Below are 12,665 nucleotides of genomic sequence, written 5' to 3'. Positions count from 1 at the left end.
GATGTCATTTTGGACATCCAGTCCAGTAAAGCCTTCAGATGACTCTAGCCCCAGTCGCTGATTGCAACAGAGAAAAATCACTAACAAACTTCAGTGGGAAAGTTAGGTATTAATTTAGAGATCAAGTAACTTAAATTCACACTATATCAGGCAATAATTCATAGTTTGAAACAATCAATTATGGACAATCTCTATTTTATAGAAATAAAAATCAGTATTTTATAATAATGAAACACTTCTAAATCATTAAAAGCATAAAAACTAAGAAAAAAACATTGAGCCTGATGAAATATATATGAGGATGGAGGGTCAATGAAACTCTCATTCACTCACTAACAGTGGAAGCATAAATTGGTATGACTTCTTAAACTGAATATATATACACACTATGAACTAGCAATTCCACTCCCAATGATGCACTCAAGAGAAATGCATATACGTGTGGACCAAAAGATGCACACAAGAATGCTCATAACACCAAATGGGAAACAATCAAAATGTCCGTCAACTGGATGTATACCCCATTGTAAGTCATACAACAGAATATTATAAAAAATAAAATGAACAAACTCCTCCACACATAACATGAATGAATCTCAAAAATATAATATTTAGAGAAAGAAATAAGGCACTAAAAACATATCATATAATGCCATTTATATAGTTCAAAAATAGACAAAACTCACCTAAGATACAAGTTACCTTTGGGGAAGCTGGGAAGGGTACTGTCATACTACTGACACTCTGTTAAAAGTCACTGAGCCATACCGGTACACTCTTCTATATATATATATATTTTTTTTTTTTTTCCTCCAGTATGTATGTTGTATTATTCAGCCAAAGCTGTCATAACAAAAGATCACACACTGAGCAGCTTAAGCAATAGAAATTTATTTTCTCACAAATCTGGATACTGGAAGTCCAAGACCAAGGAGTCGTAGGGTTGGCTTCTTCTGAAATTTCTCTCCTTAGCTTGCTGATGGCCATCTCCTCCTCGTGTCTTCTTCACGTGGTCTTTCCTGTACCTCTCTGCATCCTCATCTCTTCTAATAAGGACACTAGTCATAATGGTTTAGGAACCATCCTAATGATCCCATTTTAAATTAATTATCTCTTTAAAGATCCTATCTCTAAATAAAGTCACATTCTGAGGTACTGGCAGTTAGAACTTCAACATATGAATTTTCAGGGACACAATTCAGCTCATATAACATGTCACACTTTGAAAAAATTATGCAAGAAATGAAGGCAACAAAATATAAAAAGCAAGTATTTTAACTACAAATGGATTAGATCTTCCTATTCAAAGTCTGTAAAGAAATGACATACATTTATAATGTTAATATCCTGACTCCACTTGACAACTGTTCCTCACAATATAGATGATGCAGAAATTAAGCCAATACAAACTAAAATGTCAATAAGTAAAAAAAAAAAAAAAAAAAAAAAAAAACTGAAATAAGCTCTGATCTTGAGTTTCATACATTAAACTAACAAAAGCAAATGAAATGACAAGGGAATTGGGAAACTGGTATATCTACACACTGATGAAGATATTACAAAATCAGTCCAGTCTTACTGTCAGATTGTTTCAAAAGATATAAAAATGTTTTTAATCTTTGTGTCTAAGCTTCTAAAGAAAGAAAATATCCCAAGAAAGTAAAATCTCTGAAAAAAATAAGAGTACCCCTATTATATCTTCTTCCACTTTACTGACTACGCTAAAGCCTTTGACTGTGTGGATCACAACAAACATCTCTTGAAAATTCTTCAAGAGATGGGAATACCAGACCACTTTACCTGCCTCCTGAGAAATCTGTATGCAGGTCAAGAAGCAACAGTTAGAACCAGACATGGCATAACAGACTGGTTCCAAATTGGGAAAGAAGTATGTCAAGGCTGTATATTGTCACCCTGCTTATTTAACTTACATGCAGAGTATATCATGCAAAATGCTGAGCTGGAAGAAGCACAAGCTGGAATCAAGACTAGAGGGAGAAATAGCAATTACCTCAGATATGCAGATGATACCACCCTTATGGCAGAAAGCAAAGAGGAATTGAACAGCCTCTTGCTGAAGGTGAAAGAAGAGAGTAAAAAAGCTGGTTTAAAACTCAACATTCAGAAAACTAAGATCATGGCATCTGGTCCCATCACTTTATGGCAAATAGATGGGGAAACAATGCAAACAGTGACCGACTTTATTTTCTTGGACTCCAAAACCACTGCAGATGGTGACTGCAGCCATGAAATTAAAAGACGCTTGCTCCTTGGAAGAAAAGCTATGACCAACCTAGACAGCATATTAAAAAGCAGAGACATTACTTTGCTGACAAAAGTCTGTACAGTCAAAAGGTTTTTCCACTAGCCATGTATGGATGTGAGAGTTGGACCATAAAGAAAGCTGAATGCTGAAGAATTGATGCCTTTGAACTGTGGTGCTGGAGAAGATTCTTGAGAGTCCCTTGGACAACAAGGAGATCAAGCCAGTCAACCCTAAAGGAAATCAGTCCTGAATATTCATTGGAAGGACTGACGCTGAAACTCCAATACTTTGGCCACCTGATGCAAAGAATTAACTCATTGGAAAAGACCCTGATGGTGGGAAAGATTGAAGGCAGGAGAAGGGGATGACAGAGGATGAGATGGTTGGATGGCATCACCGACTTAATGGACATGAGTTTGAGCAAGCTCCAGGAGTTGGTGATCGACAGGGGACCCTGGCGTGCTGCAGTCCATGAGGTCGCAAAGAGTTGGACGTGACTGAACTGATTACAGAAACAACAGAAACTGCTCAGTCCAGCACGGAGAATAAACAGACTACAAATAAAAGGAAGCATTTTAAATCGTATAAACTACATAGATACTGGGAAATGTTTACGTAAAATGATATTGTTTAGTGACAAGAGTCAGATGTAGACATAGGTGTATGTGTGTGTGCATGTGTTTGTGAATGTTCTCATGTCACTTCCTTGGTAAAATCCTTCAACTTGTCCTCACCACAAGGATTTACAAGGGCCTTCATCCTCTAGATCCTGCTACATTTCTAGCCTCATTGCTCGCCACTCCCCTGTTATCACTCTACCCTTCACCCTTATCAAAGTTCTTGAAGTTTTTCCAGTTTCTAAAACTTAGCATACTTTTTCATGCCTCCCACCTTCTCTGAGTAACTAATTCCAACCAAAGCTCTCTTCCAGACCTAATTTAAACAACTGTGATTTGAAGCCATGAGCCAAAGTTGTGACCTTCTCTGCACTTCCAATAACTTGTGTACAACGCTTTATCGTACCACTTCTGCAGTAATTGCTAGTTTATATGCTGCTTTCTTTCACTAAACTGAGTTCTTTAAGGGCAGAGATTATTGTTCATATTTATGTCCTAGAATAATCATAAAAGCTTGATGAAATAAACGATGAACAGCAAACGAAGGGTTTCCAAGAACACGGACTGTTTTCCTCTTCTAAAGTTACTTAGATAAGCAATCTTAATGTCAATCACTTCAAAGAAATATGGTTATTTTAAACAAAGATATTTTCTTCCTTTTCAGGATAACTTTTTTTCAAGTCACACAGCAGCTTCAACCACTGTGGTTATGTTTCAGCAGACTATAAGCTGACTTGCCAAAAGTCATAGAGCAAAAATGTTATGTTATTGCCAGCATTCATCTGCAGCTGTCCTTTAAATGATGCACTTACATTCCATCTCAAGACAATTTATTCACATATTTAATCCAGTCCGTAAACTTTAGATAAAACATATAAACAGGAGGCCAGATGTTAAGATCATTAAAGGAAGAACGTGTTCCTTTCTGTTAACCTGAGAATGCAGACAGGACTTGAATCCCACCACAGCCCCCACCGACTATGATGTGCTTGCAGGCATACTATAATATTTTAAAAGGAATGACTCCCTGCATAGGGAGGAAAGGAAAAATCAGAACGCTAAGTAGGGGCTGCAGAGACTTTCAAGAAATAAACTCTTTTCAAGTAAGCATCCTTTAATAGCTGCTGAGAGGAGGGGAAGTCCACACTGAGAGAAATTCAAAAAGGCCTGGGGAGTTTCACTATGAGAGAAACCTGCTTCTGCTTTCAAAGTAAAAGGGAAGACTCAGATTTTCACTCCGGCACGGTCACACTGGGCATATAATTAAACAGACCACACTGACCCCATAACCAAACAGGCGGAAGTGGGAGGCGGGCAAGCACATGTGAAGACAAAACGCTGCTCTGCTCGGGAGGCTGACACAGCACTTGGTTCCCCCTGCACCCTCCTCCCCCCGGGGACAGGAACTGGAGGTTTTTTCCGACTCAAAAGAGGTTAAAACTCTATCCAAAGGGAAACTGGGAATTATCTATTGGTTTCGAAGGCTTTGAAAATCCTTGGCTCCCTTCCCAAGGCTGTGAGAACTGCCAGAAAGGTCCTCTTCTGGGTTTCTGTTTCTCCTAAATACCCCATCGAGCCATAAATGCCGCTTCGCTGGGGTTTTTCGGTCAGAAACATGTTTTCTTACAAAATTTTCGGGACAATTTCCCACAGGAGGCCTGGGAAACAAGGGAGGTACGGGCCTACTCTGAGGGCGGGGAGTCCAGCCCTCAGGCCAAACACGTTAAAGCCCCGGAGAAAGTTTATCACCTCCGGATAAAAAAATACGACATGGCATCGAGTGACTCCTCACTGACCCCAACGCCCCCTCCTCTTGTTCAGAAGTCTTCTGTCCCAGTCACCAAGGCCCAAGGCCGAACGACCCTCCTAGGCTTTCGCCCCATGACCAGGCCCCTCCGAGGCCAACGTTCCCTGCGGCCTCAGCCGAAGCCACGCGCTGAAGCTGCAAACCCGACCCCACTCCCGGCGTCCGCCGGGGAAGCGCGGCCCCCTCGGGTTGGAAGAGGGGGACACAATCGGGGACAGGGCAGAGATCCGAGGCGCACGACCACTACCTTTCCTCTCGACGGGCCTCTCGGCAGGGAGCAGCGGAGGTAGCAGAAACACCCAACACGGCCACGAGCGGCGCAAGATGCTTCCCCACAGAAGGTTCTGGAAGCTGAATGGCTGGGCATGCGCAGTGCGCTCACGCTTGTAGAGCCCGGCTGCACCTCGCAGGCAGGCGCAGGACGCAGCCGGGGCCAGAGCCTCAGTTTGCTCTCAGGTTCCTTCGCAGCTGCGCGCTGGTTAACTGAATGCCTACGGGCACTGTGCTCGACACCGCACTCAGGTGTGGGCCCTCGCAAGCCTTCCTTGTTCTAGTGGTGGTGCATGTTAAATCGCTTCAGTGGTGTCTGACTCTTTGAGACGCTATGGACTGGAGTCCAGGCTCATCTGTCCGTGAGATTCTCCTGTCAAGAATACTGGAGTGGGTTGCTATGCCTTCCTCCAGGGGATCTTCCTGACCCAGGATTTGAACCCGCCTCTTTTAGTCTCCTGCATTGGCAAGCCGGTTCTTTACCACTAATGCCATGTGGGAAGAGAGATGTTAAGCATAAGATGGCTGATAACGTATTAATAACATTGCCTTGCATGGCATTTGAATGAGAAGAGGCACGTAGTGCCATGAAATGGCATGGTGGGGGACCCGACCAAGTCTGGAGATCAGGGAAGTCTCCCCGGGGGAAATGCCAACCTGAGAATCTAAGGTAGGTAAGCAGTAGGGTAGGGAGGTAGGTTAGGTACACATGCCAGGCAGGGAACAGCATGAGTAAAAGCCGTGTGATAGGAAAGGAGCATCGCCCCTCTGAGGAAATGAAGGAAGAAAAGGAGAGCTGATGGAGTAGAGAGTGATGCAAGCAGAGACTTGAAGGTGGGCATGGGCAGACCATTCTGGGCCTTGATCTTTATTCTAAGAAGTTTCCACATAACTTTCTTTGCTAGAAAAAAAATGGTCACTGTCTCTGTGATATTTTGCAGTTGAAATTCCTTGTTGCCATTCATTTCACCAGCCTGTGAGATCAGTAACAGTTTTCTCAGCTGAGGGAAGTGAAGCTCACAGACTTTGTCACATATACTCAAGTAGCAAAGCTGGGACCAGAACCCAGCTCCACCCTACCCATGTCACAGTTGTTACCAAAATTAAGCAAAACCAAATGAATAAGCTGTGTCAAAGTTCACGACAAGTTTTCTTCAAAAAGAATTCTTAACATTGTATTTAAGCATAATAATCCGTCTAGAAACCAGTTCCAACATGTGCATCATGTAACAGAAAATGCTGGTATCTGTTCCCCTCACACTCTGCAGCATGCATTCTCAATGTGGGGGAGGAAGGGTTGCCCTCAAGGGGACAATAATCGGTTCTTGGGGTGCTAAAAATTCCTAGATATTACAATAACTCGTGGCCTGATAAAGAATCTGCCTGAAATGCAGGAGACCCAGGTTTCGATTCCTGGATAAGGAAGAACCCCCCCGAGAAGGGAATAGCTACCCACTCCAGTATTCTCACCTGGAGAATTCCATGGACAGAGGAGTCTGGCGGGCTACAGTCCGTGGAGTCACAATGAGCCGGACAGGACTGAGCAACTAGCACTTTCACTTTCAATTAGTAATGTCGAGCTTTATACATGTGTTTATTGGCCATTTTTTATCTTCTTTAGAGAAATGTTTATTCAAGTCTGCACATTTTTCAGTCAGGCTATTTGGATTTTGTTGTAGAAGTTGTTATATATATAAACTCCTTATCAGGTGTATGATTTGCAGTTATTTGCTCCCATTCCATAGGTTGTTTTTTCACCCTGTTGATTATTTTCTTTGATACACAGAGGTTTTTAAGTTCAATGTAGTACCAATTGTCTGTTTTCAAATAATCCATTATTCTAATTAATCTAACCATTAAAAAATAATAATAATACCTAGCAGAAATCACATAAAAACAAAATGAACTTACCAAAGTAGACAATTACCTAGTCCCTGAGTTAAGATGCCTTTAATGTATTTTGATAGTTTAAGATTGTTGGGTAGGCATTATTAGAAAAAAAAAATATGGCCATATATTATACATAAAGATATTCTACAAATAGCAAGAAAATTTGAAGAGTGTTTTACTTATCTGGACTTTCATGTTTTCCATCTGGAAACATTTCCAACCCTTCTTGTATAATTTTATTGTATTCATTATATAACTTGTCCCTCATCCAGGTGAGCCGCTGTGTGTGCTGAAGGCTGCTAATGCTGATGGTTTCACATCTCTTACTATAAACTACCCATTTATGTGAAATGGAAAGAAATAAAATATGCAGAAATTCCCTTGGATAGGAGAGTAGGGTTTCCCCTAGCACAATTAAGTTTGTGGCCAGTTTAGCTGGATCAGCTAAGACCACCAGCCAATCAGATTTTAGGAGGGAAATGGATTCCTAAATAAATATGATTTCAAAGAGCATGTTCTCTAAAGACTTGCTCGGGCTTAAAATCTAATAAAAGAGTGACTCACTAGAACAAACACAGGAGTGATTTCACCCTACCAATATGAAGAAAAGTGCTCCTCTCTTTTTGGGTATCATCTTCCTGACTCTGACTGGAGTTCAAGGTAAGGGATTATAAATTATATTAAGTTGGTAAAGTCAGAGATGTAAATTGCTATAAAAGCCTTTTGACTTGCATTGCTTTGCATGCATCAGAAAGTGATGTGAGTCACTTGTGGGCAGTTATCCAAAGTTCATATCTTGCATAGACCTGCCAGGTCAAATACAAATCTTCTCAGTCTACATGTGTGAATTCCTGGCATGCAGTAGGTGTTCAGTAAATGTTTGTTGAACTGTTTGGTAATGAGATGGGAGACTTTGTCTCCTCAATAATTTTTGCCACCCTGACAGTTTGTTGATAAATATATCTGTGATTAACCAATTAAGTATCTGATAATCAGAGAGGTTGTTCCTCAGGAACAACCTTTACTACCTTTGTTATTTGTGGCAAATTAATGAGCTTTTCTGCTTCTAATGTGGCTCAGAGGGTAAAGCGTCTGCCTGAAATGCAGGAGACCTGGGTTCGATCATTGGGTGGGGAAGATCCCCTGGAGAAGGAAACGGCAACCCACTCCAGTATTCTTGCCTGGAAAATCCCATGGACGGAGGAGCCTGGTAGGCTACAGTCCATGGGGTTGCAAAGAGTCGGACTTTACAACTCTTTTGCAACTTCACTCTTTCTTTCTTCCTTCCTTCCTTCCTTCCTTTCTTTCTAATGAGCTTTTCTAGACCTCAGTTCCCTCAGCTGTAAAATGGAGATTGTATAACTATGCTTTTTCTACCTACTACTAAATGAAAAAATTAAGGAATGAAAATAGTGTAAAGAGTTTTTGAAAGTTTAAAGCACTACTGAAAACCAAGGCAGTAGGGAAGATTAGGATTAGTGGTAATTAGTTACTATAAATAGACCTTTTTATTGAAACTAACACCAACTTCATTACACTAAGGTCAGATTAAAAATGGCTTTGGGAGGTGTTTGAGAAGCTATGATCTGCATAGCACACATGAATTAGGTATACATGTATCTGACCTATGATAGGCATTTATTGAATATTTTTAAAATCACTTTTCCTAAGGTTGTAAAATATGATATCAAGTGGAAGTGTTAGTCCCTCAGTCATGTCCAACTCTTTGAGACCCGATGGACTGTAGCCCACCAGGCTCTTCTGTCCATGGGATTCTCCCAGTAAGAAGAACCCTTGGAGAAGGGAATGGCTACCCACTTCAGTATTCTTGCCTGGAGAATCCCATGGATATAACACCAAGGAGATAACACCTACTTCAAAATCTTGTGGTAATGATTGAAAGACACTCAGTAGATGATAGTAATAATCATTACTAAGTCAAATGTATCATTTTGGTGGATCACCAAAATGAAGACATATATTTCAATTGATGTTTTCTACCCTCTGTTTCTCCCTTAGGAGTCCCAGCAATAAGGAATGGACGCTGTTCCTGCATCAACACCAGCCAAGGGATGATCCATCCAAAATCCTTAAAGGACCTTAAACAATTTGCTCCAAGCCCTTCTTGTGAGAAAACTGAAATCATGTAAGTAAAAACTCATTCAACACATATCCAGCATTAAATTTAATGTGAGTACTACCCTGGGAATACTTGCCCATTCAGACACTTAAAATGCAGATGGTTGCCCCTCCGTAAATCTGGTATACTTCTTTCTTTTCTTCTTAAAAAAATAAGCAAAAAAAAAAAAAAAAAGCAATTTCTGGTAGAGATAAGGAACCAAGGATGATATATAACCAAAGTATTATGTGTTCATTGAAGAAAATGTTTAATGTAAATTACCCAAAAGAAGAAATTAAAAATTCTCTAAATTCTACCATCCAGTTATTCTCTTGGTATATATACACACTTTTGCTTTGTGTGTACATATATAGATACAAAACATATATGTACATATACATATATTTATATACACAATATATGTACACAAAAACAAAATCATATACCATATACATTTTTGTAAGCTGCTTTTTTCATTGGCTCTATATCATGAACTTTTCTTCATGTCATTAAGTCTTGTGTAATAACATCATTTTTGCTAATAATGTCATTTTTAATAACCAAATTTTATTCTGTTATATGCACGTACCATAATGTATATGACCAAACCTAAATGTAGGTCAATTTTTTTGCTATTAAAAATAGTTACTGTATCAATATTATTTAATTCTCTCCTATATTAATATTTTTCTAGAGATTAGAATTGGTAGGTTAAAGATGTGTGTGTTATTCACTCAGTCGTGTCTGAGTCTTTGTGACCCCATGGACAGTACCCCACTAGGCTCCTCTGCCCATGAAATTCTCCAGGCAAGAATACTGGAGAACTAGGGATCTTCCTGACTTGGGCTGCCGCATTGCAGGAGAATTCTTTACCATCTGAGATACAGGGAGCCTAGAATTCCAGGCTAGGTTAAAGATATGCATATTTTAAATTTTTTTGAAGCCTAAATCAAGGATGATGTATAGAATGACTCCTTTTATTCTTAGATTAGTCAGAAATTAAAGAAAAAAGTCGTTAAATTATTCCTGGGGAGTCTGATGGAATTTTAAAAATTCAACCCGTCCATTAATCTTGTCTTAGGAAAACATTTTATTATGTTTTAAGTTGTTTTACTAGAAAATTTAGTAAAATTCATGCTAATTTTCCTTGTTTGGGAGGAAAGTAGATATATTCACAACTTTTCTATTTTATGTTTTCATTTAAACATAAATAGCTTTTTCCAGCATAACAGAACCAACATTATCTTTAGATATAAGTTCTCCCATTGCATACATCTGTTGGATTTTTTAAATTTAGGGTTATGTGCTATCCTAGAAATGTATCTAAGTCCCCCCAGTCACTTAAAAAAATGAAAAGGCAGGAAAAAGACCGAAGTCCCAGATGCTACAAATATATTTTAATTGGGGAATTGAATTCTGTGGATAAGAGAAAGCATTTGAATCATTAAAAGTAAAAAAAAAAAAAAACTTGTTGCTGTTTCTTTGGTAGTGCTACAATGAAGAATGGGAATGAAGCCTGCCTAAACCCAGATTTACCAGAAGTAAAAGAACTGATTAAAGAGTGGGAGAAACAGGTGGGTGAAAAAGAAACAAAATTTTCTTTCTTTTAGAAATTAACTTTGGAAGTCAAAGAATTATGGAGTGCCTTTAAGGTTACATTTTTCATTCATGTTATTGTGCTACCATTTTTTTCCCCTACAATGTGGAATTGTATTCCTGCTTATGGTATCACTTGTCTGTCTCTTCCACTAGAATGTGTGTTCCATGTGGGTAGGGAGCTTGTCTTTCTTATCCAATATAGTACATACATATTGAATGGTAGATCGCGAGGATAGGGAATTCCCTGGTGGTCCAGTGGTTAGGACTCAACACTTTCACTGCCAGGGCCCAGGTTCAATCCCTGGTCAGGGAACTATCTCATAGCATAGCCAAAAAACAACAACAAAAAAAAGGTAATGAGATAAAGTCCCTTCCTGCTGTAGCAGATTCTCTGACAATTAATTATAGTACAACATGGAAAATATAAAATAAAGGTATGTACAAGAATCTTGAAGATAATAGAGAAAAGAGTAATTAACTTTGCCAAAGGAGTGGGGACAAGAAGGTGTTAAGGAAGACTTTTCATATCAGGTGATTTGATTTGGATCTTGAAGGATAAGTAGTTCACTGGGAGGGTAAGGACAGCATGTAAAAAAAAGACTAGAATCATGAGAGAGCTCACTGTGCTCAGGGAACCTTAATTAATATGGCTTGAGTTTGTGTGGAGGGAGTGAAGGGACTGAGGTAGAAAAGTAGACCAGGACAAAGCCAGAGGAATCCTGTTTGAAATGTTGAGGGCTTAAGTTCGAAGAGGGCCACAGCATATGTAGATAGGAACTTGTTTCTGGACTCTGACAGAGGAGCAGTTCTGGCACATACCAGCTGTGCAACTTTGGCCAAGTCACCCACTCCAAGCCTCCATCTCCTTGTCTGTAAAAATTGGATGATAATCCAACCTCTCAGAAAACAATAGTCATTCAGTCGTGTCTGACTCTTTGCAACCCCATGGACTGTAGCCCACCAGGCGCCTCTGTCCATGGAATTTTTCAGGCAAGAATACTGGAGTGGGTTGCCACTTCCTACTCCAGGGGATCTTCCCAACCCAGAGACTGAACCCAGGTCTCTTGCATCTCCTGCATTGGCAGGCAGATTCTTTACCACTGTGCCACCTGGGAAGCCCCACAGTTGGTAGAGGTTGGTCATAAGCAAGGTTGGAGTGGGGGTAGCCAAGAAAATGGGCAAAAGAAAACCAGTTAGAAGGCTATTGCTTCTTCATCGAAATAACTGAAATAGAATCAAAAGGAGCCTCTCTGAGAGTGATGCAACTTTAAACTGGTTATGAGGATGAATAAAGACCACAGCCTGGAGAGTCCAAATATAATATAAGGAAGGAAAAATGGTAAGATAGAGAAACACTAACCCCCCGGTTTGTTTGTTTGTTTGTTTGTTTTTGCTGTCTCCTCACAGGTCAACCAAAAGAAAAAGCAAAGGAAAGGGAAAAAATATAAAAAAACCAAGAAAGTTCCAAAAGTTAAAAGATCTCAACGTCCTTCTCAAAAGAAGACTACATGAGCTCCCACTTCACCAACCACTATCTTGTGTTAAAACAGGTTCTTTTTAACTAACTGAAATAATTCCTGAAAGGGATGGCATCTTAATACAAAAGCTTGTTGATCTGACTAGAAAATTTAAAACATTATTGTGTAATTGTAATTAAATCTAGAAAATCGCTTTTCAAAATCCAAATGTGAACAGTTGTTAGAGGCTATAGTTTGTCTTTGTTCTTCCACCTCCGACCTCTGAATTTCCTCATACTTAAGCCCACAGTCTTAGCAACACCCACATCTGGACAAATGTCCTCACAGCTACGGCCCACACACAGCAGCTGCCCGGGAGAGCAGCTGCAGGCTTCCCAGGCCTCCAGAGAATATCCTGAGGCCCAGGTCAGCAGGTCCCCAGCCTGGCAGCGTGCTGGCAAGCAAAGCAGTTTGGAGTCGAGCTGGGCCTTGCCAAGCTGCTGTATTTGCATCAGCCTGTGGGCCTCATATACAGTGTATCTGAGAGATTCATGCCAGTTATTTCTCTTGGGGGTGGGGATGCGTCACCACTGAAGACCCCTAGCACTTGGCTTTCAGAACCTTCCATCTGGTGTTGAGG

At 40.1% G+C, this 12,665-nt stretch overlaps 2 protein-coding genes and 1 non-coding gene across 6 annotated transcripts in view; 2 read left to right on the top strand and 1 right to left on the bottom strand.

Annotated features, from left to right (window-relative positions):
- Window positions 1–5,330, bottom strand: part of ART3 (ADP-ribosyltransferase 3) — a 141,450-nt gene extending 136,120 nt beyond the window's left edge. For 3 of the 4 annotated variants that reach the window (XM_027544783.1, XM_027544785.1, XM_027544781.1), the window contains exon 1: window positions 4,938–5,329. In XM_027544783.1, the coding sequence (XP_027400584.1) occupies window positions 4,938–5,057 (120 nt within the window). In that variant the 5' untranslated portion in view covers window positions 5,058–5,329. Of the gene's footprint in view, window positions 1–4,937 lie in introns of all 4 variants that reach the window. The other variant, XM_027544782.1, reaches the window with a different exon arrangement.
- A 2,029-nt stretch (window positions 5,331–7,359) lies between these two features.
- On the top strand, window positions 7,360–12,265 carry CXCL9 (C-X-C motif chemokine ligand 9). The gene is made up of 4 exons (XM_027544780.1): window positions 7,360–7,510; window positions 8,870–8,996; window positions 10,459–10,543; window positions 11,976–12,265. The coding sequence occupies exons 1-4, from the start codon at window positions 7,450–7,452 to the stop codon at window positions 12,078–12,080; spliced, it is 378 nt and encodes a 125-aa protein (XP_027400581.1). The 5' UTR covers window positions 7,360–7,449; the 3' UTR covers window positions 12,081–12,265.
- TRNAE-UUC lies at window positions 10,810–10,881 on the top strand. Its single transcript has one exon. It is a non-coding gene; the product is annotated as a tRNA-Glu (tRNA).
- Window positions 12,266–12,665: the final 400 nt, after the last annotated feature.

This window comes from Bos indicus x Bos taurus, chromosome 6 (assembly GCF_003369695.1).
Source record: "Bos indicus x Bos taurus breed Angus x Brahman F1 hybrid chromosome 6, Bos_hybrid_MaternalHap_v2.0, whole genome shotgun sequence".
NCBI classification, from domain to species: domain Eukaryota; kingdom Metazoa; phylum Chordata; class Mammalia; order Artiodactyla; family Bovidae; genus Bos; species Bos indicus x Bos taurus.
The sequence above is the reverse complement of the archived record's forward strand: the minus strand, read 5'-3'. Positions and strand labels throughout refer to the sequence as shown.